This window comes from Opisthocomus hoazin, chromosome 17 (assembly GCF_030867145.1).
Source record: "Opisthocomus hoazin isolate bOpiHoa1 chromosome 17, bOpiHoa1.hap1, whole genome shotgun sequence".
NCBI classification, from domain to species: Eukaryota; Metazoa; Chordata; class Aves; order Opisthocomiformes; family Opisthocomidae; genus Opisthocomus; species Opisthocomus hoazin.
Genome location: NC_134430.1, coordinates 6,118,828 through 6,146,566, shown reverse-complemented (window position 1 = coordinate 6,146,566; position 27,739 = coordinate 6,118,828). Strand labels below are relative to the sequence as shown.

General features: G+C 45.3%; 1 protein-coding gene across 1 annotated transcript; it reads left to right on the top strand.

Annotated features, from left to right (window-relative positions):
• On the top strand, positions 1-27,476 carry LAPTM5 (lysosomal protein transmembrane 5). The gene is made up of 8 exons (XM_009936872.2): positions 1-240; positions 9,600-9,693; positions 20,162-20,238; positions 20,937-21,065; positions 21,603-21,728; positions 22,285-22,380; positions 25,629-25,721; positions 26,690-27,476. Exons 1-8 carry the CDS (start codon positions 154-156, stop codon positions 26,762-26,764), a joined length of 777 nt encoding a protein of 258 aa, XP_009935174.1. The 5' UTR covers positions 1-153; the 3' UTR covers positions 26,765-27,476.
• Positions 27,477-27,739: the final 263 nt, after the last annotated feature.

Genomic DNA, 27,739 nt, shown 5'->3' with positions numbered 1-27,739 from the left:
GAGAAATCAAAGACCTCATGTGACTTTGTAGATGACTTAACACATTTGTAGAACAGGAAGGAAGTCGAGCTGCACTGTTCGCTTCGCTTTTCAGTGCGGCGGTTGCTGCAAATTCAACCTCATTAACTCACAGCTGTGTGGAGGGATCAGAAAATGACTGCCCAAATGACCACCGAGCCCCCCAGATGTTGCTTCTTCAACATCAAGACAGCAACAATCGCTTTAGGGATCTTTCACATGGTAAGTTACAGGACTGAAAGGGGGGACGGGGAGAGGGAGACAAGAAGAGACGGGGTGGTGTGATCTTTGCAGAAGGTGCAATTGCTGCAGATCACAAGGTTTCCTGTTGACTTTTCTGTGTTCCCAAAAGAGAAAAACCAACGATTTTGGAGGGATGAACAGAAGAGGAGAAGGTGGCAGGGTGAGGAGTGGGGGGAAGGAAGGAATTTATTGTACTGGGAGAGTTTTTTATCTATTTGTTCCCTGACTGTAGCAATTGGAGCTCGTGGAAGCTCACTCTGCTTCCTGTTCTTCCCTTGCAGCTTAATGCAGGAGCTCTTACCCGTGCAGGGGTGTGTAGGTTGGCCAGGTCTCAGCGCAGCTACCTGGACCTGTTGGTTAGAAACTGGGCAGCACATTGGCAGTGGAAACTGTGGGAGTGCTGAAACTACGGGTTGCTGGAGGGAGGATGGATTTGGGCCCCAGGCAAGCAAAGGGCGGGTGGGCAAAGCTGCGTCATCCCTCCCTCTACAGCCAGTTGGACACTATACACACTGTTCTGGTTTCCGTTTGGATCTGTGGCTGCGTTCAGCTCCCAGGCAGCTGGCATAACTGTTCGGGGGTGGGCACAGATGGCAGCGAGCAGAGGCAGCAGAGCCTGGAGGGACATTTCTTCCCCTCCACCTGGCTGCACAGAGGTGCTTTCAGGTGGCTTGAAGTCATACTGAGGATGTGGTTTCTTGCATAGCAGAGGCACTTAAAATAATCCCATCTGTTGCACTCGGTGTGTGCAGTCTTGGGTTGGGAGCCTGCAGAGTGGTAACGGTTAACGGGGGCATTTAACCCCCTCCTTGCACACAAGTGGAGTGAGGGGAGCTGTAGCCTGCAGGTACGTTCTGGGCAAAGCAGCTGTGGCAGCCGTTGCACGCATGGGAAGGACAGGCCAATGTGTCCCTGCAGCACCAGCCAGCTTTCCTGGGGCAGCAGGAGCACACCAGGCATGTCCTCGCTGCCTGAGCAAACCCTCGCTGCACCAAAGCCCCCTCCTGACCCACACACAGCCAAGACAGGGGTTTGACGTGCTGGTGTCATGGTTTTGGCTTCCACGATGCCATTCCTGCATACATCGGTGGAGGATTTGACTCATGAAAAGAAAGGCAAAAAAATCTGGCGATTTGTTTAGCTGCTTTTTTGGATAGTAAGATAAAGGGAAAGCATTCAGTGAATTGTGGGAGTTTATAAACATGCCAGCAGCAGCAGCACTGTGGGTTGCTGGAGGAGGCAAGCGAAGTGGGTACCTTAGCTTGGGTGCAGTGCAGCATCTCTGCACCTCCCTGGTTTGGGGCAGGAGATGGTCCCATGCCAGCTCAGAGTAGGAGAGCAGAGAAATTTGGGTCTATACTGCATCTTCGTGCAGTGTAACTGCCAACATCTTTTCCCTGGCATTACTTGAAAGCTAGGCACTCTAGTGGCATTTCCATGCCATGTTTTAGTCATTTGGGGACCCCAGAAATGTTATGAGATTGGTTAAAAGAATCACGCGATTTTATAACCTCTTTTGCCTTCTGCTTTTTGAGCATCTAGATTACACCCTGGGCAGGCTACTTGTCTTTTTGCCACAAGCTCAAAGCTTATAATCTCTCTGCTTTAAAGAAAAAGAAGTTGCTGCATTTCTTGTGCATTCTCATGACCCCAAGACACAAAAATTGAAACTTATGAAAGCGGAGAGTTTGCAGCAGACCACAAGCAATTTCTGGCAACCAATTAAACATATAGCCATCACAGAGGGATGGTCATGAACTGTTTGGAAATGAGACCCTCGTAGGAAGTATAGCCAAGATCTGAAGCAGAGCTGGCAAAATTAAAGGCCTGTTCAAAGGTGGGAAACACAAGACAGGGAACTACAACATTTTCTCCAGAGAGCTACAAGCTCACTGGGCGACGTGAGCTACCTGTTATCAGTGGTGAAACAGAGGTACAAAAAACGAATTATTTTTTCCTAGCTGGGAGGGTGAATCATAAAAGAGCTTCCTTTGTCTCTCTCAGAAGTCAGCAAACGCTTTGAACAGAGGCACATTTTTCTCGTCAGTATTTCACCATGATGCCACTAACAACAGTAAAGATTCCCGATTTGCACCAGTGTGTGATGGAAGAGAATGAGACACCACTCTCACTGAGGTGCCTAAGAGGGAAAACTTCATTACCAGTGATATCATATGAAAGGTGTGTTATTTCAGAGAAGTTTTGTGGGTCTGTTGAAGACATCTGGTAAATTTTGAACAGTGAAAGGGAGAGAGCCTTGGAGTGAGCCTTCACAGTGCTCACGGGAAAGAGTTTGCAGAAGAGGTCTGAAGGTCCATGCAGGGCAGGCAAGAGAAGCTGCTTTTCCTTGCAAAATGCAAAGGCAGAAGCCATAAGACAGCTGTCCTGAGCCAGCCCTGAAGTCCGGCAGCCTCCCAGCCTGTCTCCCGCAGCAGCTAGCAGCAGCTGCTTAGAGAAGAAGGTATTGGAAGCAGGACAGATACCAAGTGATCCTTGCCTTGTGCATCCTCTGCAGGCAGTACTTCAGAGACTTCTTGAGCTTACATGGAAACTATCACGTTTTCTAGCTGTTGTGCTCACTAATCTCTAGCTCTGTTCTGCTCACATTTCCTTTTCAATCATTTCTTTTCCCTCTTTGACAAATTCTAGTGTAACAGGGCTCTCTGTGAGCAGAGGCTGTTTCACACACAGTCTTTTTATTGCTGTGAATGTTCTCCCTCTCCTGACTGTTAGCAGTGGAGACACAGTTAAAATCAGAAATTATGTGTGGTATGCTTAGTTCTAGTTTATACCTTTCCCTATATGAATAAAAGGATAGGTGTCTGGAACAAAACAGGTAGATTGTCTGCACTGCTAACTAGAAGAGGGTAGAGGACTGGTCCTGGGCCCTGAAGCCAAGCGATGCTGCCTGGCCTGGGGTCACCCCCTTCTGGAGGAGATTTGAAGAAAAGTGATTGGAGTGATCCAAACCAAAGCCAGGGAGCAAGCTATGTAGGGCACTATGGGCAATCAGAGGTCTAGTGCTGAAGCTTCCCATTGATTCTCTTTTAAGTGGGACAAGTCTGCACTGAGTGTGAATGTGACTCTGAGACCATTTTCAGAACAGACTTGCCTATCAGCCACAGCGTGTCTCAAGCACATTCTCATGCAAGGACTTAGCAGTAATACTCTGCCTAATATTTTATCGAGAACCAAACACTCACATTGGAGTCAAAGCCACCTGCATGTGTCCCCTTTCTGCTCTGCCAGGGCATGATTTGGCTTCACCCTGCACCTGACAGATCACAAGTAAGATGAACTCAGCATGGAATCTCACCATGGTTTTGGAGAGGATCCTGCAAAGCCACAGCTCTGCTCTCCCTCTGCCCACACTGGTAATCCCCGTTGCCAGGGCTGCCTGGGTAGGAAGCATCCCTGCGTCTCTAAATGACGGCTCTTGCGCACTTCAATCACCATCACAGTGACCAGCTGGATGTGGCTGGTGGTCAGGAGGGTTTGGGGTCACCCTCACAAACTTTGCGGTCCGTCATTGCAAAACCAGAAGAGTGATTACCAGAGATATGCACAACCATGATGTACAAGATCATTGCAGTGCCAGGGAGTATTAGCAACTAACATGAGACCTGGATTTAGATGAAGGATGCAGAGATGCCCTTGAAGGCCACGACTGATACAGTAAAGGGTACGGGGAATGGGCAGGGGCAGCCTGAGCTCTTCGCGCTTCAACCCTGCTGCTGCTGGCTCCTGACAGAACAAGCATCACTGCAGTACCAGAGCCTGTAACTCCCCAAGTCCCTGCGGGTCCCACTGTGTCTGTACCTCCTGTATCATCTCAGAGGGTTTCTTTTACACAGAACCCCTTGGGAAACAGTTTCATTCTTGGATAAGGTTGTCTTGTCTTCATTCTTTTAGAGATAACACAGAATAGCTGCCATTTTTTTCCCTACCTCTTCTCCACCTTCTTGCTCAGGTATCTGCAGCTGGGCAGAGAGAGGAAAAAAGAAAAGGGGATTTATAACTCAGCTGTGACTTGGATGATTTGCTACATCAATACTGTTCATTTGTATCAGTGTAAATTATTGTTGTGGGTCCTAGTGATGAATCATAGTGATGCTAGGTGATTGTATTGCCATCAAACACAAGCTCTCATGCTTTGTGGTGATGCCTTGTCCCCCTATAAATTAGAATTGCCTCACTGCTGATCTCTCTATAGACAGTTGGAATAAATTGTGGGCGTTCTCAAACAGAGAGGGAAGGAGAAGGAGCAGAACAAGGGGACAGAGCTGTGTGATTAGCAAAGCTTCACTGGGTGTTGTGAGGTGACTCGCAGGTGACTTTCAAAGAAAACACAGAGGAATTTGTCCTGCTCATTGGCTCTTCCAAGGCATAAAGAGACCTCAAGTTATTTGACATTATCTTCAAGAATGAGGCTGGAAAGATGTTTCTGTGCATACAGCATGGCAGAAAACCTGCAATTCATTTGCTACTAGTCCTTGATCAGAGCCAAGGAGATCCTAGAAAGGCCCATGTCTGTAGCTTGGTCTGGCCTCTGTTGCAGCCAAGCTCTTCTCTTCAGCAGCTCTTTAACTCAAGGAGTAGAGTCTTCTCTCTTGGACCTTCCCCAGGTCCAGTCCTCACCTATGGACATGACTCATACTGGTACATAGCTGTGATTCATTGCACCTTCACGTGGATGACCCAAGATGTTTAGCAGACCCTATGCTGCTCCCTTGTCCTCCCTGAGCATCCCTGTTGCACAAACAAGAGGGGGAAAAGCAGGCAGCAGGAAGAAAAAAGATGAAATATTTTAAACAAAACCAAATGGGAGCTAAAAGCACTCCTCACTTCATCCTGCCGTGCCACAACAACCACTTTTAAACTGAAGTAAGAAAAAGTGAAGCACTGAAACAACAGCATTTCCATGTGGTGCTATTTGCCGTCAAAGTGCTGGATGTCTCCTGCTTGCATGCTCCACTGTCAGAAACCTTCGCAGCACCCACTACACTGTTGGAGCAGCAAGTCTCTGTCCCCAGTCACCCCTGTTCATTATGGCTTCAAGCTCTTCTTCCAGAAACACTGGGTGTGAAAAAAAACAGGAGCAGCCATCACAGCGAGGCCATGCAAATAAAGATAAATTATTTGGAGATTAGTCAAGCTGCACATATTTCAGGAAAAAAGGCACATGACACAGCCTCTAACAGCAGTTTAATACTACTGCAGCTGCAGCAAAATTACTCACCAGGGAACAGGGGCTGCATGCGTCATGCTGTTAAGTTCTGCCTTGCAAGACACCCCAAATTTAGCTGCCTTGGTTTAACGACTGGCTCTACCTCAGTCCTACGCTATTTAGCTAAGTCACTTCATTTCCTGGTGTTACAAATCTTTTCCCAAGAAACCTGGAGCATTCCTTTTAAACGGAGGCTGCAATAAGATAGGAGATGTCCTCCAAAAGTTGCAGCTGTAGGAGATAAAATCAGAAGGGTGGAGGGACTGGGAGACTCCAGCACACCAAGAAAGCTGTGAATTGAGCACTGGAACGTGAAATATCCTGTTTTAAGCCTGCCTCTCTCCTATCGTGACATAGCAATAAGAAAGGGTACCAGACGCTTCTCTGAGCAGTCCCATCTGTCTGAAATGGGAACCTTTTGGTTTCTTCTGGAGCTGAAGGGTGAATCTCAAGTGACAATATATGCGGCCTTGCAGAGCAAGGTGTGCTAGGCAGACTCCACATCAATCTTCCTCTACCTTCTTCTCACACTGAGGCAAGCAGCTCACTGTACAGGTTTTGTCACCTTGTATGTATATTCTTCAGGAAGAAATGAGATTGTCACATGCTAGCCAGCAGCATGTCAAACCCAAAGTTAGGAGATGGAGAGGTATCCTGGTTCTCACACAGCACTTGTGATGGAAAGCCGAGGGACAGGCACACTGATCTTTGTCTTATCTGGTTGCAGTTCAGTGGCTCATTCTTTCTATGCAAAAGCCCTTTTAAATGGAAAGTTTAAACCAACATTCATGTTAAAAGTCTTGCCCTTAATCTTTCAGCTTCAGCTTGGGTTTTCTGTCAGACGTGTACTTACTCTATGTGACTACCTTTGGTCTCGTTGCGTGGTTCATTTCAACACTTGAAAGGAAACCAGGAACTCTTTCGCTCTACTGTTCCCCTCTTTGATAGACATTAGAGATTAGAGATGGTTCTTCATATTGAAGTTTAGGCTCTGGCTCTGCTCTGTCTGTAAATCCATCTGGGATGGGAGCATTTGGGATCTGATGTTGTCCTTTCACTTGGCTTTCAGGAATGAAGCTGATATTTAGGGCTCAGGTCATCCATTTTTCTCAGGCCTCCATTTAACAGAAACCTGAAAAAGCAATTTCTTCCTATATTTTCCATGTTGAAATCTGAGGTGTTTGACCAACAGCAGCAATAAGGTAAGCGAATTCTCTTCAGGAACACGTACATGAAACCTCTTAGACCAGTTAGGACATTTGAAGCCAGCATGTGATCTCCATGGGTAGTCAGTCAAAATATCCTTTACATCCCAAGGGAGACTGTCAAGTGTAAAGAAACTGCAGATCAATATAATTTCATTCTTGAGAAGGTTCAGTGCTTCCATGGAACTTCAAACACTGTTACATTACATCGAATTAATTTTCTTATGTCCCCATGAAATGAGACCTAGATATTCCTCTTTTTCCTGTCATCAGCCTCACGAACAAATTGCAAAGTTCATTTACTGCATGGCAAAAAAATGAAAAAAAGCAATGTGTCTCATGTAATTGTACAATCTGATCAGACAGGCCAGGAGAAAACATGACACATCCTTTTTTCCAACTCAGACTCTAGACAGATTTAAAATTCGGAGGGAAGGCTACTGGTGGGACCCAGGGTCCCCGTCCCCACTGCGGAAAGAGTGTGGCTTGGTGGACGCTCATTCTGGAAGCAAAGGGCTCTGGGGGATGTGCTGCAGCGTTTCTGGAAACTGCACTTGCAGCTTGTGGTGCAGAAAGTTGATGAATTGGGTTTTGAAGGTAGTTTCTAGGCCTCCTGCAGCTGATGCAGAGACATTGGGAAAGTCTGCGTTCAGTTCTTGTCTGTGCCGCAGGCCATCCCTCCCAGCCTTGCTTCCCCATTTCGGGGCAATGCGAGACCTTTCTTTCCAAGCCTCTTTGTTCTGTTTGCTTGCAACATGAGCCCTAGCACAGGAGGCACCTGGCTATACGTTAGTCCTCTCTGAACGCTGCCTAGATCTTGTATGGCACCTCCAGCCACCGCTGTGCAAAAGACAAAAAATATTCTCCCTTCTGCTTGCCTAACAGTTACGTTTGTCTCATCTCCCCTCAGTAGCTGGTTTTGTGCTGTTTCCCATACGTAAAGTTTGCAAACATGACTGCAAACCACAGCAGTTCCGGTTCCTCCTTGCCTGCATCACTTCTTGAAGTGGTTGTTGAAACGAAAGGCTGCTATAGCTATTGTGGAAAAGTTGTTTCAGCTTCCACGGTACTGCAGCTTGTGTTGATCTTGGTGACAGATAGAAACTCACTTCCTGCGTCAGTGTGGTGTTCAGATGACTCACAGACAGAGGTTGGGCAGTCCAAATAAAATGGCTCCTGTCGTTCACCTCTTCACCACCATCTCTTTTTTACTGATGGCTCCCATCCCTGGAGAATAGTCTGCAGAATGGGTGCTCCCAGTGCTGGACCCGGTGTTGGCGGGGTGTAGACAGAGAGTTGTGCTGGCACAGGTTTCTCCATTTTTTGGACACCTCGGGGTTTCCTCTCCTGCAGACTCAGTTCCCACATCTCAGAGGAAAAAATGCACAGGGCATTGTGGTCCTTGCATTTTTCCTGGTCTGACTCCTGCTCTCTGCTCTCAAGGTGTGCCCTGTTGTTGTGGCCAGAGGTCCTCCTGGACAGGGGCACAGCTCAGGCAGAGAAGAAGCAGCAGCAGAGAAGTCAGAGAGCTTGTCCAGGCAGTGAGACGCAGCTGCGGGGTGACAAGTCCATGTTTCCTGCATTAACATCATCAGGCTTCCTTCTCAAACACCCAAGCTGTTAAGCCAATATTAAAAGAGTACAGCACACACTATGCTGCTTTTGGAAAGTGCAGCTGTAGGTATAGGACTGGCAGACCATGCTGTGCTCCAGCCTAAAAACGCGGAAGAAATGAAAGACCTACCAAGCATGAGGGAGGACAGCAGAGATCGGAGAATGAGGAAGAAAATGATGAACAAGATAGAATGCATGGTGAAGTCAGAAATGTGCCATCTCACTATACAGGGCAGAAACTGTCAGTAAGGTGATGAAGAAGCAATATACGGCATCAGAGCAGTCCTTTACCCCAAGAGGAGTTACTTGCTCTGACAACACTGTGGGTAGCGACTGATGCTCCGTTGTGGCCTTGTACTTCTTGTTCTTGGATCTGCAACAAGTTTGATCCCCTTGGCACGTGCTGTCTGTGGCAAACAGACTGGCAGGTTGGGATAGTCCCCAGGAGGGATGTGGTGGGGTGTCTGGCCTTGTGGCTATTCGTTTCCTGGTTTTACTTGCACAGAAATACCCTGGACCTACTGTCTGAGGTGTGCCCTGGTGAGGTCTCTAACCTTATGGAGGTCTTCTGCAGACCCTGACTGCCCAATGCCCCACATGCAACAGGAGCTCTCCCTAACTTGGGGGTTAGAAATTGATTTTTCACTGCAGATCCTCACTATTTGGGTATAGAAGTTCAGTGCTAGGACAGAGACCATAGCTCTAGACCTCACGCCATCGCACAGCTTGCTAAACTCAGAATGGAATGAATCCTGGAGTCTGGGGTTTGATAGTCCAATTCGGAAACTTGGAGAAAATAATTTTGTTTCAATGTGAAAAAAGTCCATTTGGAGATTTTTCTCAAATAAATAAAACAACCAAAGTGATACTTTTGTCAATGATGTAGTACAGCTAGACTTACAGAGAGATCTTTATTCTTCGTGTGGTTTTTTTACACTTTAAAATATTATTGTTACATGTAGCTCAATTTTGAAGCAAAATGTAATTTCAAAACGTAAATCCAGGACTTTCTGGATAAAAAATTTTGAGAGGAAACTCGTTAACTTCATAATTCCTCCATCCTCCTTCAGAAGCTGGCAGAAAAAGATAGTTAAACCCAAACCATTAATAAACGCATAACTTTAGCCTCAATATTTCCTTGTACAGGATTATGAGCCCTTCATGACTGTCTCACTTGGACACCCATCCTGCATTTAGGACTGTGGCCACTGCATGCTCCCTGGAAACAAATTTGTTGATGGGAAGTTGGCCCAAGTCCCACTGAATTGTGTCTTTTGCTTTTCTTCTCCTAGGTTATGAGTGTTTTGCTGCTGATTGAGTACTCCCTGGAGGTAGCGAGCGGGAAAGGCTTTTGCAAAGACCTGGACAAGGATTACTACAGAACTGGTAGGTCCCGGGGATGCTGGAAAGCATAGAGGTCTGTGGGGTTGGGAGGGAGCCCAAGGATGTGCATTGGTCCCTCTTTCTTCTTCATCAAATAAAATTGGAAATTCAGAGCAGATGAGTTCAAAGCTCAGACCCAAAGACAAAATTTAAGCTCTAAAGATTTGGATTTTGTTTTAGGACATGGCTGTGTTGGCTTTTGGGAGGCCAGTGTGGACCCTAGTGAAGTTGCCTTTACTTCAGTGGGTCAGGTCCTCAGCCCAAACTCTCCAGTTCCCTCATACTCCTCTAGCTCTGCTTCTCCCTCTGCAATACACTTTGCATTAATCTGACAATCCTGGTTTCCACTTCTCTTTCTTTTCACCAACTGTAGATGATTTAAGCCTTACACACAGTCATGACTCCCTCCACATGTTGAGCATTTTCCAGGAAAACACTGAAGTGTCTAACCAGCTCCTCAATCGACCTAGTCTGGCCAGTAACCTCGGGATCTCAGAGTGGGGACAAATCACAGCCCCACACTACATTCCGTGGGTGCATGGGCTACCTCCTGTTGCCACCAATACCCTGCCCTCTGTGCCATGGAGCCATCCTCTTCTCATCATCCATCATGCTGTGCAGGGGTCTCCTACCTCACAGCTGAAGGCACTTCAGAGTGCCACCACCAGCCCAGCTCCTTCTCCCCCCTGTCTCTTTGGACCCTGTCCCCACAGGTTCCCAGCTCCTGGTGCTTTTGGCACCACATTTGTTGTCTGGAAGAAGCAGCCAGGCTGTTTTGTAACCCACCGATAGTCACAAGCATCATATTCACCACAGCTGATTAAATTCCTATGACTTGGAAGAATCTAGCTTAGTTTTCAGAGACCTGGCATATTTCTCATGTGGGATGCCATTTAAAAGAAAATAACTTCCCAAACCTCAAATGTTACTTAGCCAGGCTAATTTTGCATGAAGTTGTTTGGAAGCAACAAATGCAGGGTGCTTTTTCCTTTTCTTAATCACTTTTCAGTGTAAAACCACAAGTTGAGATAACCCTTCTCTGCTGACAGAAACCAGACTCCCACACTCTGCATTGTCTCTCCCTGCAGAGAAGGCTCATAGTCAGAGAAAAATGCAACCCGCAGCAGCAGGGACTTGCCTGTTCTCTGCTTTTGCAGCGTGTCCTTCCCCAAGCTGCAAGCATGCACAGAGGGGACCCCTGTAAGTGGAGGAAAAAGAAGCCAAATACAGCAGATTCCTGCACATCCCAAACTCACTTGCCTCTAGGGTAGGAGTCAGGCACAGTGGAAAGCACCAAAACAGGCACAGCCACTGTCTGGGTGAAGCTATTGCTAACAGATGGATTCCCATTTTTCAAAAGACCCCAGCTGGGTTTTAGGAGGCACCACTGTGATCCACCAAGGCTGTTTTGAAAGGCATCAGCAGTGAGTAGAAGACGGAAATTTCGGTGAGTCTTGCTAATAGGACACGGAGCAAGCATCTGCTGGTTCACATCTTTCACACTGGGCCCTGTTTCCAAAGATGCCCAGTCTGGGTGGGTTGGGGGCTGCTTTGCTTAGTTCTGGTCCACACGGGCACCTCTGCAGCTGTGGCTCAGCTCAGCACCCAGTGTGGACTTGCATGATGTCTTCTTTGGAAAACACTTTCTGCAGAGCTTTCCCATCAGGGCAACATGCAAAACACCACACAGGCTCTAAAACCCGGCTGTTTGCCAGCGGGCTGGGATCAGCACAACAGAGATAGGAGTGTGCAGTTCTCTGTTTCTGTAATATATGTTTCTAGTTCTAATTTTACAGATAAAAACTAAAGAACCTAATGTGAGTGTGACCTTAAGCTCTTCTCCATTTTCTGGGTTTGTTTTTTTTTTTTTATGGGTTTTTTTTTGTTTTGTTTTTGTTGTGATGTACCTGGCATGGACATGGGCACAACTGGAAATATTTTTTCCTGATAGCAGAGTATCCACATGCATTCTGACTAAAACAGTGATCTGAGCTGCTGAAAAATGAACATGGTATTTGTAGATCAGAATACTTTGCCACAGATATAATTCTGTAAAAATGACAATAGTTTTTCATTATTTTTTGCAGAAAGATCATCCAAAGCCAATAGTTTTTACTTTTCTTCAAGTATCTAAGGAAAATATTCTTTAAAGAAAAAGAAACAAATGGTCGAGACAGATTTTTCAGATAATTTCCGCACGAAACCATTATATGCTTTCTAAGCAAGACGTGCATTTCTGCAAATCTGGAGGCTTTTCTTTTAGAATCATTCCAAGTGAAATTGGCCCCATTTTTAACAACCCCCCGCTCCATCCCACATAGTTAAAATGACAGGTCTTCCCCCTCCCCCTCTTCCACTGCCTCCTACACAGAAAGGAACATTTTATAATGAAATCCGCAGCAACTTCCACTTGGCTTCTCTTCCCAAGCATTTCAAAGGGCTCTGCTTGGGGGACTGTGAGTGTTTTCTGATTGTAGTTGGAATAAACACAATGCAACCCTTTTATTTCCAGAAACTAGCAGGGAAGCAATACAGCAAAGCAGTGCAAAAAGTTCAATTTGACTTCAAAACCCAGATGGAAGAGTTGGAGAACAATTTGGGGAGAGGTTCTGTCGATGCCCTCAGCATCTGCTGCTCTATTTGTAGATCCTGCCAGATTTAAGCACATCTCAGAATATATAATGCTAGCACTGTAGTCATGGCCCAAGAATATAAACAAGGCAAGGCTTATGAGAAAATGCTTTTCACAAAGATACTGTAGGAAAAAATACATATTGGAAATCTTTATAAGGAATCAGAGCTCCCTCAAAATTTCTCACCAGTATGTTTTGCTGCATTAAAAAGAGGGACTGGGTTGGGCCTTGACTTCCACAGGTATGGTCAGGGAGGGGAAGGAGAATTGGGATTGTTGTAGGTTTTTGTGATTGCCAGGATAATGGGAAGGGTGACCGGGTCAGCTGCCCTTAGAAGAGGGATGCTCTGTCCCTTGCAGGCCAGTACTTCTTGCTGTCTTGACTTACAGGATGCCACAGGCAGCACAGGACCGAAAGCGCTGCTCTGAAATTTGTTTTTCAATGAAAGCTGATGAAGAGAAGAAGGACACGGAACTGTTGGAGCGGGTCCAAAGGAGGGCTACAAAAACGATCCGAGGGCTGGAGCACCTCTCCTGTGAGGACAGGCTGAGGGAGTTGGGCTTGTTCAGCCTGGAGAAGAGAAGGCTGCGGGGAGACCTGATTGGAGCCTTTCAGTACTTAAAGGGAGCCTATAGGAAAGATGGGGACAATCTGTTTAGTAGAGGCAGCAGTGACAGGACGAGGGGTAATGGTTTTAAACTAAAACAGGGTAGGTTTAGGCTGGATATAAGGAAGAAATTCTTTACAATGAGGGTGACGAAACACTGGAACGGGTTGCCCAGAGAGGTAGTGGAGGCCCCATCACTGGAAACATTCAAGACCAGGTTGGACAGGGCTCTGAGCAACCTGATCTAGTTAGCGGTGTCCCTGCTCGCTGCGGGGGGGTTGGACTAGATGACGTCTAGGGGTCCCTTCCAACCCAACACTTTCTATGATTCTATGATTCTATTCTGTAAGACCTGCTGAAAATGGTGGATTAAAATGGGAAGAAGACCCAGGTTCTTTGTCTATGGGAGCTTTGAAGATGAATTTCCCATGCCTAGTGGGGTCAATGCTGGCTAACCAAAAGTAGGTCAAAACTTACTACCTAACTAATATTTAAGAAATAACACAAGATTAATTTGGCCAAGCAGAGGGAACAGGAGACAAACTTTGTTGCATGGTGATTTGGGGCATTCAGTTGCAATTTGGAAGAATTAGCTTCACATCTCTATGTTCTATCTCACCTACAGTAGAAGTTTGGATGTGCATTTCCCGTGCAGTCTCCCCCATTTCCACTCTGTTAGAGATCTCATCCTGGAGCTGAGAAGCCTTCCTAGTAAAAGTCTTTTTGGCAGTGCTTCATTCCTGAAAGCATATGAGCTTTGGCAGACTAGCTTTTCTTGATGGAAAAATAAAACCAAAAAGCAATCCCCAGAAAACATTTCAATTAAAACCTCCTTACCAGCTCTAAGCTGTTAACATGAATGGTTTTCTGCCTTGAAAATGTTACACCCCACTGCTTTCCGCAGGTCAGATCATTAGGATGTCTTCAATTCATGTCTGTGTACAGTCTGAGTGTTAATCACTTTCATTTTTCATTAATGACTATAAAAATTGAGGCTGTGGATAAAGTACAACAGGAAAAGTTGTTTCAATTTCTGTCCAGTCAGCCAAGAAAAATATCTCCGTTATGCCTGAAGACCTATCTGCACAGCATATACCATATCCTACGCATACCATTTCCTACAGAGGAAATATTGCCTTCTCCTCTGACGAAAAGTGAATCTGGCTAAAGGAGCTGGGAGGCTGCTTTCCCTTGCTGGTGCTGCCCATCCTTTGAATGCGACTGTCCAGAAACAGCTCCCTGCAGCTTATCAGCAACACCAAATCAGACACTGCTGTCCTTGACAATCTGTGAATGCAACTGTTAAACCACGGCTTTATGAGCCCTGTTTGTATTTCCCATGCCACTTTATTGGGCTATAAAATAGAAAGGGGTTTCTCTGCATTCATGGGAAATACTAGGACTCGTTCCATGTCCCTGCTGGCTACATCCAGGGCAAGAACCCTGATGCGACACTAATAAAAAAATAGACATTTGGCAAATAAATGCTCTCTCTTCCTCTTGGAGGGGTGGGGTTTTTTGATACTACTTGCTGGCATTGCAAACATCTAGTGCAGCTCTGTCGGAGGCTCTGTTGCCTGTCCCCATTCTGGGTACACCACCTCCCCAAGGAAAATGGTATTTTCTTTGTACCACATGCAAATTCCTTCTCATTCATCACTCTCAGAGAATTCGAGTAAGAAAAAGCACAACAAAGATCATGTTTATTTATTTGTTACTGATATTTATTCCTGTAAGCTTTTGGAAAAATGTGCACCTCAAAGGGGACAAGCTCTCACCACGCTCTCTGCCAGCAATAAAGTACCGCTGCCAGCATGGAGCTGGCTGTGGAACTGAAATGTTCTTGTAGGTAGGATCTTCTAGGGCTATAGCAGGGAAGCAGGATTTGTGAGGAGCAGCATTTCTTCCCTGCCTGATTTTGGAATCATGGAATCAAAGCAAAAGTAAAGTGCATGCCTGGAGGTCTCCAGTCCAAACTCCTGCTTAAAACAGGGCTGACTGTGACTCCAAAGCTGGGGCAGCTGACCCAGGGCTTTGTCCAGTTGAGGTTTGCAGATTCCCCACAATTAGAATTCCACAACCTCTCTGCATCCCTGTTCAAGACTACATCACTTATAGTAAGATTTTTCTTCCTTTTATCTGGAATTTCTTTTATTGTAACAATTGCCTCTTCATAGAATCCTAGAATCGTAGAATCATAGGTTGGAAAAGACCTCTAAGATCATCAAGTCCAACCATCCACCCAACACCACCACGCCTGCTAAATCATATCCCTGAGCGCCACGTCTACAAGTTTTTTGAACACCTCCAGGGATGGGGACTCCACCACCTCCCTGGGCAGCCTGTTCCAATGCTTGGTCACTCTTTCAGTAAATAAATTTTTCCCAATATCCAATCTAAACCTCCCCTGATGCAACTTGAGGCTGTTTCCTCTCGCCCTATTACTTCTTACATGGGAGACCAACACCCGCCTCACTACACCCTCCTTTCAGGTAGTTGTAGAGAGCGAGAAGGTCTCCCCTCAGCCTCCTCTTCTCCAGCCTGAACACCCCCAGCTCCCTCAGCCGCTCCCCATCAGACTTGTTCTCTAGGACCCTCCCCAGCCCCGTAGCCCTTCTCTAGACACACTCCAGCCCCTCAATGTCCTTCTTGGAGTGAGGGGCCCAAAACAGAACACAGTACTTGAGGTGCAGCCTCACCAGTGCTGAGTACAGGGGCACAAACACCTCCCTACTCCTGCTGGCCACACTATTCCTCATACAAGCCAGGATGCCATTGGCCTTCTTGGCCACCTGGGCACACTGCTGGCTCCTGGTCAGCCGGCTGTCGACCAACACCCCAAGGTCCTTTTCCGCTGGGCAGCTCTCCAGCCACTCCTCCCCAAGCCTGGAGCGTTGCATGGGCTTGGTGTGACCCAAGGGCAGGACCCGGCACTTGGCCTTGTTGAACCTCATACAGTTGGCCTCGGCCCATCGATTCAGTCTGTCCAGACCCATCTGCAGAGCCTTCCTACCCTCAAGCAGATTGACACTCCCACCCATTCTGGTGCCATCTGCAAACCCACTGAGGGAACACCCAATCCCCTCATCCACATCATTGACAAAGATGTTAAAGACTGGACCCAAACCTGAGACCTGGGGGACACCACTCATGATCGCCACCAGCTGGCTCTAACGCCTTTCACCACCACTCTCTGCGCTCAGCCGTTCAGCCAGTTCTTTGTCCAGCACAGAGCACACCCACCCAAATCACGGGCAGCCAGCCTCTCCAGGAGGATGCTGTGGGGAACAGCGTCAAAGGCCCTACTAAAGTCCAGGCAGACAACATCCACAGCCTTTCTCTCCTCCACTAGGTGGGGAATGTCTTGCAATAACAGCCCTCAAGGAGCCAATGCATCTTCTACAGGGACAAACCCCATTATTCTCTGAATACGCCAGCCCTGTTTAAGGTGCTGCAGAGGAAAACAGATTATTCCTGAGATAGGCACCCAGATGAACATGCAGGAGGAACAGAGGGGAAAACTGTGGAATGATGCACCTGTGTTTGAGATTATATAGGTGCTTGAGATTGGTTTAAGATTCCTAAATTTTGCCCTTTTCTGAAGGTCTTTAGGTACAAAAGAGATAAACATTCATCCTACAAAGGCCAACTAAGCAGGAAGGGAAATACTGAGGAGTGTTAAAAATTAACATCTTGTGGTTTTGGACAACAGATGCTGGACATGGAAAGAGCCTGTTAGTCACAGTTCTTAATCCAGTCTGTAGGGTCTGCTGTGGCTGCAAGTGCCTCAAACCCCAGGGATCCCCAGGGATCTGCTGCTGGTTCTGGAAGGTAACTTGCCACTCTTCCACCTTGCAAAGTATTCCAGGTGGCATTTGGCCTCCCTATAACATACCACATTCCCATCTCATGGAGGGTTTGCACAGACAGGGCTAAGAGCCAGCAGCTACCACTATCTAAGAGGGTCATTCCTTTAGCCCATCTGCTAAATGTGCTCCCACAAAGGATGAAGGCATTTTGTTTAAGTAGAATCTTTGATTACTGAGATCAAATCCGTTGCTACTAAAACAACCCTGGAACAGAGAGATCTGCTGCCAGCAGAGAGGACGACTATATTTGCTGTGAACAAATAGGCGGCAGACAATGCATGGAAAGTTGTTTTCTCTTGGGTTTCCTTTTCTTTCCTTCCCTTTGTGGCTGCAGGGTTGCAGGCTTTTTGTTTTTTTGTGATTTTGTTTAGGGTTTTTTGATCTAGGTTCTGCTTGGAAAATTCAGCTGGGTTCTACCGGCAATTAGCCTGCAGAGGCAACGGCCAGTTGCCCAAATAATTAGCGAGCCTGCAGAGAGAGCTGGAGCATGAGACCATGTAGAAAGAGGCAGAAAAACACAGCTGTCTTCAATCCAAGGAAATACCGTGCTAAAGAGATAAATCCTCTCTGGAGCAAACTTCTGATGGCTGGTTCTGGGAGGAGAACCAGAGAAAAGGGCTTCAGGCAGTTTGGGGTTTAATGGGACTGTCTCCTTTTATGGCTGTTCCTTCAAAGGCTGAGTCTGTCTCCTTTGTTAAGCTCTTTTTTTGTTGTGAATTTACGCTGTCCTTGTGTTAATCTTTGCTTCTTTGTGCACCAGATCACAGCCTTGTCTCTACTCTCCTGCTTCTGGAAGGTGGGTTAAGTTTTCTGCCTTGAAGCTTAGGCTCTTCCCATGACCCTCGTGAGCTGCAGAGCTGTGAGCAGCCTCTTCTGCAGTAAAGCCCTTTCTCCATTGCACTCTCTGTTCTCATTTGGGGTTTACTGGATTTGGGTTTTCTTTCTTTGCTGTTTCATAAGACTTCTTCCTCTTCTGTGTTTCATTTCTCAGTACTTTGTGGTAAACAGATCCTGAACTTGTTCTTTTTATTGGATTACAAGTAAAAGCTATTTTCTTGGTTTGTGCCATCAAAACTCTTTTTTCCTGCTGTAAGTTAAGTGTTTGCTGGAAACTTTTGATCACTCCCTTAGGTCTTGAATGTCTGACACCTCCATGTGCAGCAACTCCTATAGTGCTGCTTCCTCTCTTGAGAAGTTATTTTTGCTTCTTTGAGGGGTGCAGCCTCCTCAAAGGGTTTGGCCCTTTGAGCCCCAGAAAGGAAGAGGCATCCCAAGCTCAGGGAAGGAAGTACTGGACAGAACTTTTTTGGACTAGAGGCTTCTTGTCAACAAATCTCACTTCTAGAAGAGACTGAAGTGTGTTGCTAATTCTTGAGAAGATAGTATGAGAATTTTAAATATTTTTTTTATCAGTGTATTTAAATGAAGTGCATTCTCTGCTAGCAGAGTAAGGGCGTGAGCAGTGTCACTGGTGGTGCCACCTGCCCTCCCTTGATGCCAGATGTGGCTCAGGCCAGCTGTCAGGCAAGACCTCCACAACCCTGGAAAGGCTCCAGAGCTTCTCAGTATCGTCTTTAGCCCTTCCTTCAACCGGCTTTCATCCATACCCACACTGATTAGCAGAGCCTGGATGCACTACTTGACAGTGCGTGTATGCTGCAGCTGCTGCATCTAATGGGCACCCATCTCATGCCAGATGTTGTGGGCAGCACTGGGTGGCAGGTCAGTCCTTCCCTACCATGGCTCTCCCTTTGACTTGGAATGACTGTTTGCATTTGCTCCCTCAAACTGAGTAACTGGCCAAATTATGATACAGCTGCGACTGCTCTGATGCAAATGTTTTGTTGCTGTAAACAGCAGTGTTGGTGTTAACTGCCTGAAAAAGAGGGATGGGTTTCTCTGCCTCAACAGCTTTGTGAATTGTTTTATTCTATTTTCAGCAAAGCTAGGAAGTGAGTTAAGGACTCTTTGGTTTATGCGCAAGCACTGAAATACTCCCTCACCCACTAAAAATGTAATGTGGTACCAAAGCTGTAGGCAAACACTCAAAAAGCTGGGGGAGATGGAGGGACATTTTCATGGGGAAAACAACGGGTAGCATGGAGCTGTGAAGGATTTCAGAGCAGCTGGAATATATCCAGGATCTAACAGGCTAAAGCACAATTTCTAGATTTCTTTATGAAAGCAAGTGAAAAGAGTAATGGAAAAAAGAGAGATAGGCACTAGATTTATTGAATAGCCATGGAATAAATTGGGCAGTTGGCAGTGGGGTATGTGAACCAGTAATCAGACACTTCTGATGATCAAGAAATGTACCTATGGAAAGGATCAGTTAAATGTTTAGCTATTTCCTAATGAAATTAAAACTTTTATTCAGATATTTTGGAGTTGGAGAACGCCAAACAGACTGCTGCTATGTTAAACTCGGGTAAAGCAATAAGAAAGAAATCAGACTGAGTTGGAGGAGGCTTTGTGAAAGACACTACATCATGCAGAGGCAGATAAAGAAAGTAGCAGCGTTTTGCCTTTGGAGTGAGTTTTTTTCTTAAGAAGCAAACCAACATTACAAAAAAACCTCACACTGTCTAGACTGCTACGAAGACCAAATCTGCATGCTGTGCAGCGCAAGCAAGACTTTGGCTGTCATCATCAGGGCAGGCTGCAACACCAAGAGGGAAAATTGCTTCCTGGGAACTGTTCAGTAGGAAGCTAAATGTATGTAAGAGATCATGTTCCTGCACCCCAAACAGCTGACTAAGATTACCTTCAGCCCTGTAGGTAGAACTGTCTCATGTTGTTCTCCCCACACATTTATTTTTAACGTGTGTGTTGCATCCTACAGCTACAGAGAGCGGAGGTGAGATATTTCACCCTGAAACTCTGTGGTCCATATCAGCGGTGGGTGGTTAAAAGTCATGCTTCTTGTCTGTTTGTGAATCTTGCAGATCTTTCACCAGATATCACAATTGGTTACTTTATCTGTCTTTGAGTCTCAAAATAATTTCCAACTCAGACTTCTTAATCATTAGCTAAAAGCACTCTGCCTTTTTCTCTACTTCATTTTACCTTAATGCTGTAGCCTAGCATTTCAGTCCAAGCAATAAGGGCTTTTGGCTCCCATGTGCCTGAGCTGACAGCCTCCTCAACCCAGTGGCTAAAGGAACAGAAGCTTCAAAGACAGATTAAAAAGTGGGTGTAGTAAGGGAAAAGAGGGTTACCTTGCAGCTGCATGGCACTCATTTCCCCCCCCCCCCCCCCCCCCCCGAATCTTTCTGTCTTTAACTCTTCCTTAGACCTATGATAGAATGCGGACACTAGGCTCCAGATTTTAGTAATGTGGTAATTACTTTTATTGCCTTTAGCTGATGTCATCACCAGTTTCCTGTTGATCTTCATGCTGTTTGTCATCAGCTTCAACCTCCTCCTTGGTGTTGTGAAGGTACGTCCTCCACAAATGACATTTAGCTGCTGGCTGAGGTCTCTCTGAGTTAGGAGGTATTAGAGGGGGGGACTAGAGGATTCTCACTGAAAATGCCGAAGTATGATCAAGAAAGCAGAGAAGTATCTCCACTTTCGTGAAGAGAGGGAAGGCCGCTGGTTTGCAGTCTCAGGCTTGTCTGCAATGCTGCTGCCAGATTTATCAAGTCTAGGTGACATTTCTATCAAGACTATTTTTCTTGTTAAGGAATGGAAATGTTCTGATTAGGAAATGTTCTTTTTATTGCCTTGTATGCTTACTGTTTTGCAAGTCAGATCCTGGAAGGGAACTGGAACTCCCCTATTACGCTGGGGGTTCATTTCCCATTTCAGGAGAAGAAATGTCCATGCATTGGTGTGGGAACCCAGCTTTCTCTGTAGCAGTAAACTTTGGGGACAGCTGAATGACAGCTCTGGTGGGATCAAGTGCCAATGTCACATAGCAAAAATTTGCAGAAACTTTACAAGGGGGTGAAAAAAATCAGTGTTGATGTAATCCATTTTTTCTGAATCAATTGTCACCACAGTGTGTGGAATTAGATGCAGAAATTCTAGGAAACTGTTCTTGGAGTACCTTAATATACATTCTTTCAGGTATTGACAGGTGGTCTCCTTCTCCCATGCAGAACAGAACTAACTGGCACTGTTTTTCTTTCTCAGAAGAGGGAACGTCTCCTGATCCCGTTCCTTGCTCTACAAGTCATGGACTTTCTCCTCAGCCTCCTAACAATGTTCAGTTCCTACATACAAGTTCCAGCGATCATCTCTGTGTCCTCTGTTAGCCACACAGTAAGTAACAACTCACTTCTGGGGTCATCTTCTGTATTTTCTGGGTGATGGAGACCAGTGCATAATGTAACATAGATTACATATAAATATCTAAAGGATCATAATCTTGGGCCACAGTTCTTCATGACGAGACAGTTTCTATGCTGACTGGAGCCACAACGCAGTCCTTGGGGACTGGAGGGTGTGCAAGGAAAGTTAGTGACAGCTGGGACATTGTTTAATTTCCCATGTCTGAGAATCTTCCTGATTTTATTTTCTGCCTCGGGGCTTTGGGGAGGTCGTTCTAGGTGTGCCCATGCTAGGAAGGTTTTGCTGGAGATACGCTAGGAATATCACTGCTCCAGCTAGAGACCTTTCCTGAGGAGCTTGTATGAATCAGTCCAACAAGATGGTTTGCTCTTAATTTTGGCTAGTATAAGTGAATTAAATAGCTTAGGCTGTAAATAGAGCACAGGCCCTGTGTAAAATGGGGACAATCTATATAAAGACACAATCTTGTAATCATAACCAAACTCCCGTTCCCTGCCCCTCTTGCAGCAGGGACACTCGAAGATCCCTTTCCTGGCTCTGCAGCTACTGGATTTCTGCCTGAGTATTCTCACTCTCTGCAGCTCTTACATGGAGGTCCCCACCTATCTCAGCTTCAAGTCTGTGGACAATGGGGTAGGTCATGAGCAAGCTCAGCCGATTTTTCATGCCATGAATCCCTGTGAAGTTTCCTTCAGTAGCTGTTAAGACAGAGTAAACTTTCTCTGATCTCTGTGGTATACCCACAACTGCTCTGTTTGATGACAGAAGAGGATTTTCCATATGTTCTCACAAACACGGTGTTCTTGACTGACAGCTTGCTCATGCATGTGTTTCTTAAAAGTACACCTTGTTTTTCTTGTAAGAATCTTATGGATGCAAATTGCAGAGCCAAATGATTTGTGTAAAGCCTGCCTGCATGCATTGAAAATGCATCAACTTTTCATCTTTATTAAACAGTCATACTTTTAGTTCTCATTTAAATAGTCTTCTGAAAATCCTTGCCAAAGGAGTGTAAACAGTAGAAGGAAAAAAATATCCCTGTACTATTTCTGACGAGGACAGGAAGGTGGCCTGTCCCACCTTTCTGAGAGACAGGCTGGGAAGCTTGCTGAGATCTCCAGCACGCTTTGTGTGACCCTGGTAGAGGGAACAAGTGTTTGTGACTGACACCCTCTCCCTCTTTCCACAGGGCTTTTTGCCAACCCTGCAGAAGTTACCAACAGAGGAATATGCCAAAGTGATGGTCACCTTCACCATTGCATTCATTGCTGTCCTCTTCCTGAAGGTAAATGGCTGCAGGGTCTGGTGAGGCTGGAATGAAGGTCTCTTGCCTGGAGGATAGAAGGAATTGGCTCCACTTCTTTCAAATCTTCCAGGGCATTGGAAAGCCTTGTTGGTCTCTCCTTGGGCACAAGAGGAGTTATGCCTCAGCGTAGTGTCTGAGGCAGGTCTGATATTCAAACCACTGGTTTTATGCTTCTGCAGTTGTGAGATATAAAGCAAAATCTCTCTTATATCCAATAACTATTACTGCCCATTCACCTCTAGAAGGATATGATGTTTGAAAACAAATATAGGAAAATCTTCTGCTATTGTGTTCCAAAATAAATTAGATCATTAAGCAGCAGGTTAGATCTTCCACTTGGGTAAGTCACTGCATCCGCAGTGATGCAAGTGGAGTTATGCACACTGACACCCTGAAATTTAATTAAAACCCATGAGCTGCTAAATTTTGCTTGCATCTCAGAAAACTCCACTGTGAGATGGTTTCTATTCTTCTTGCTTCAATGGATCAGAGAACAGGTTTTTCACTGAGGGGTTTCAGACCACCTAAGAAAACCGGATCTTTCCAGGTACTTGAGCAGATTCTGTCACAGTGAAAAATGCTCCTTGTTAGTTGAAAGCATTTTTACTTATTTTTATTCTTCCCAGGTGGCCAGACAAGCCAGTGTAGTGTGGAGTTTCTTGTATGATTGCACTGCAGACATGACTTTAGGACATTTTTTAGTATTTGCATAAACTGAGCAATAGAAGTGGAGATAACCCTGAAACCCAGCTGGCGGCATGGGCCTTCAGCAGAAATGTCATTGACCTGGCAAATCCATTGATTTGAATTTTCAACGGGGTTATCTACAAGACTGCTTAACTTGCAATGATTTCTTGCACTGGAGTTTGTAGGAGGAGGGATGGGGGATGGATAATCAAAAAAAAAAGGACAGGCACAAGTACTCCTTGGTTTACTAAACTCCCCAAAACAAGACACTAGGAACTCCATCCTTTAAACTTAGTGACAGTCCCTCCCGTTCCCCATGTGTGGCAAAACCACTATCATGAGAGAGTTCCTGCCAAGTGAAAGGTCTGATAAGGAACATGGCAACAACATGAGACATTTTCGAGGTAAAAAGGCCATTTGGCCAATTTAGGGCTCATCGGTTTCAATTCACCGAATGCCCACACCAAGGTAGCATCTAAATACATTGGACTAGTCCGGGGTCTTTTTGCATGAGTTGACTTGCTTAGTGACACATCACAAGCATTTATTGCTCTTATACTAAAATTTTGTTTCTGTGTGTCTGCTGCTGTTTGCCTGCCAACTTGCAATTGCTGTTCCTGAATAGTTATCTGCATCCCACATCACAGCATAACTCAGCTAGAAGTTTGTCAGACGAAGCAGAGAAGGGGCACCTGCCCTGCTGCACGCCTCTGCCGGTGACCTCATATGAGACCCGCCAGACTTTGCTCACCCTTTTAGAAGGAAAGATTGCTCTGACAATGCTGGGGGGACAGGAATGCTGCTCTCCCTTCCTTCTCTCATATAACACCACCCTTTGCAGGGAACTTGTCCTGTTGCTACATGGAGGTCTCTCCACACAACTTTGCAGCTCCTTACCAGTGTGGTTGCTGGTTGTACACTTACTTTTAGAGCCCCAACAGTGACACCATCAGTTGCTGAAGTCTAAGACTTCTGAAGATGCAAAGTATTCAAAGGGCAGAGTGAATGAAGGGGTGATGCTTACGTAGCATGATTAGGGCAGTCTCCCTTGCCGATCTGTGTATCCACAAGCAATTTCCATCTCGCCTCAGTGTCGCGAAGTCCTCTCCCTCCACCACCACAGTGATAAGGGTGCAGAGGCCGAGGGGACTAAAACATTTCTGATGGGAAATGAAAGAAAGGCTTTAACACAATTACTTCTGAAGTAGCTCACTTCCTGACCTCTCAGGCAAGCTTCCCATCCGCTTTTAAAGTCAACAGCTGCCAGAGAAGTATTCCCTCTTCAGTTCAGTGTGGAGAAGGGTATCCTACAGTGGCTCTTGAGTGTTCTGAGTTAGCCAGTAATGGGATGATCCCAAGGTCACTAGCTGCCTTTGCATAAGCTGTGTATACTAATGCACTCTGCTCCAACCTGCTATTGCTTGCTGCAGTCCTAACTGAAGTCAGCTTCATTGAGTTTGGTGATGATACTGGACTGGCACTGCAGCAAACTTGTCTGGAATCAAAATCAAAGTCTGGATTTTTTGTTGTGTGTTTTTTTTTAATTTATTTGGGTTTCTTTCAGGGATGAGTGGGGTTTTTGTACTGTTTATGCGATGGCTTCAGTGTCTTGCATGTTTGCTCTCTGTATGAAGAGGGTTTTGGAAGGGGGAATGTTTTTTGCAGTATTCCCTAAAGGTAGTCAAAGTTTGGATTTACCTCCTCGTCTCTGGAAGTCTGTTTGAGAGACAGATTCCTTCAACTCAGATACTTCCTTGTTCTCGTTCTTTGTCTTGGCTTTGTGTCAAGACAAACAGTCCTCATTGTTTTAGGAAATCCTAAGCTACATGGCTTGTTCTCAGGACATATAACTACCTATGTTCCTTTGAAAATGTCAACTGTTTTTAAAGCAGAGTCTTACGCCAATAAAAATAAGAGGCACACGACTTTGCCTCGATGCACAGAGTAAGGAAAATATTTATTTAATATGGTATGTTTCACAGGCCTTGCTTATTTTCATGTGCCACAATCCGTCAATCGATCCATTTTTCTCAGAAAAGCTCTATTTATTGCATCTTGTAACTCAGTGAGGTGCAAGGAGGTCTTGTCAGAAAAGTATTGCAAGCATAGGATTTTGCTGAATGAGGTGACTTTTCAGATCAGTCCCAGCTGACCAGGGATGCTTGGATCTCTGAGAGGTGTATGTTGTGCCCAAGGTGCTTTTCTGAGACATCCAAACTTTGTAGCCTGCTGAGAAAAATAACATGAAAAATGTGCTTTCCTTTCCAACCTCATGATATTGCACTCTCAGAGGTCTTAAACATGTGCTTTATATTTAATAGTATTACTAGTCCTATTGACTTCCCACACCAGTGTGCTGCTCTGAATAGATGGAGTTGTCACCTTTCTAGTGAAGGGTCAGGACAGACTGATTTAAGGCCTTGGGACACATGGACCTAGGCTTCTACCTCCAGAGAAGAGAGCAGGGCAATAGCAGGCTGGTGGCAAATGCTCTTGACTTGCAGTGAGATGGCAGACTTCCCTTTTGCTTTCCTTTTCAGGCCTATATGTTCAAATGTGTCCTGAGCTGCTTTAAGTATATTAAAGCCAGCAAGAGACAGGAGGTAAAAGTCGACGCACAAGCAGTTGAAAAGGTGAGTAAAAACTGCCTCAGACTTACACCATGAAAGGTGTGGTTTACACTGATGAGATGCATGATGATCCTCACTTTTGCTTCTTCAGTGGTCTGAGAGACAGTTCAACCTTTCAAATGTGCATTAGCAGGTACTAATAATCAGTTTCTGATTATATTATATTATATTCATTTAACTTTACTTTTGTATAAAACCTTTCAAAGTCAGTGGTACCAGCAAGGATCCTGATACTCAGGTTTCAGGCAGATAAATGGGAATATATCACCTTTATTCTTCGATCCAGAGATGTGTTTTTAATTTCAGATGAACTTTAGTTTCTGTGCCTGATAGTGCTACCCATGTTTAAAATTATGTTTGTCTTCACTTTTCACTGAATCAACATCTGAGAGATTTGGTGCATTGCCTTTCATCTTAGCAGCTTGCTAAATAATGAATATCAATGTCCTCACTTAGACTACTGATGATCTTTTTAATAGTAGCATCCAGCTGCTCTGACACAATGGAAAGGTATTGAAGACCTTCCAAAAAGAAGAGATACTGTAAAGATGGATGAGAAATAAAGAGAAAGAATATGGAATGCTAAGTGTAGGCATTTGTCTTGTTGAAACTTGGCAAATATCATGAGCAGCCTTGTGTTGCCAGCAGTGTGTGCCCTGACTGTGTGTGCATCATGGCCCTCTGCAATGATCTGAGCTTAGCTTTTTTGCTTAGGCAATGAGACTTATATTCTGGACATTAAAGAGCCTTGGTCCATTTATTGCAGCCATGCTTTGGGAGAAGGAGGTGGGACTGGCAGCAAAGCAGTAATAAAGTGCTGCTAACCTCTAACACGTCTGGATTTCTGCCCTTTATCTCTTACAGTCCATGTGGTTCTTTTACCCTGCTTTGAACTAGGTAGAGAAACACATCCAAGATTAAATCCAAACCCTTTGTGTTTGGAGAGCATAACTAATGGTCTTCTCTTTCAGGCTGAGCTGCCATCGTATGAGGAAGCCTTAGAGTTGTCTTCCAAGGAATCCCCACCACCCTATGTAGCAATCTAAGCTTCACTGATGGAGAGGAGAAGACATTTGTATTGCTGTTGGTGCCTCTTACCCCTTCTGTCAGATAGTCAGCCTCATTGAGAAGTCTTTACTTTATAGCAGTATCATGCTTATTACAATCCACCTCACTTCATGAGCCTACAAAGCATGATGGTGAACCACTGGCGTTGGTGCCTTGTTCTACACTGGCAGTTTTGTCTTGGTACCACCAAGCTGCCATGCTGATTATAATAAACTTGGCACCAGGCACCACAGAAGTTCCCATCACTGGTCTCTGACATCTGGCTAATGTGAAGTGTAGGCACTGGCCTGAATCCCTTGTCAGGCTTGCTTTATGCCAGCGAGATGTCATTTTCATCTGTCTCACATCTAACGCAGCAGCTGAGACATTTAGGAAGTGGCATGGGGGGAAAACAGGCAAGCAACATTTCGCTGAGATAGTCCAACCCCGAAGCTACGCCAACCAGCATCTTTTAATGAGGGCCCTACGGCAAATGGATCAGCCAAAGAATGAAGACATCAAATGAACTCTGATGCAGCTCTTATGCTGTCTGCGTATGATGATGATTAATCGTGTGTACTCCAGAATATACAACATGCTGGAATTGTCACAATATTGCTCTGCCATTTTGTACCTGAGTGTTTGCATTTTTTTGCTTTTAGTGTGACTTGAAAGATGAGATTCAATTAAAAAAACAGATAACGACTTCAATACTTTGCTGTCTGATTTCTGAAGAGCGCTGTCCTTGCTGCCTGAAGTATGTTGCAATGAAGCAATAATTTGTTTTCTAAAAAAAATAGTTAGCAAAAAGAGTACTTTGGCCTTAGACGAATGTTATCTCATGTGTGTGCTCTTCTCAAAGGAAAAGATATTTCTAACTGCCAACCTGGCAATTTCATCTAAAAATCTAGCTTGTTCCCTGCTCTTATACATTATCACCAGTGATGAAAATGCTGCACCAGGCATGCTTTCTA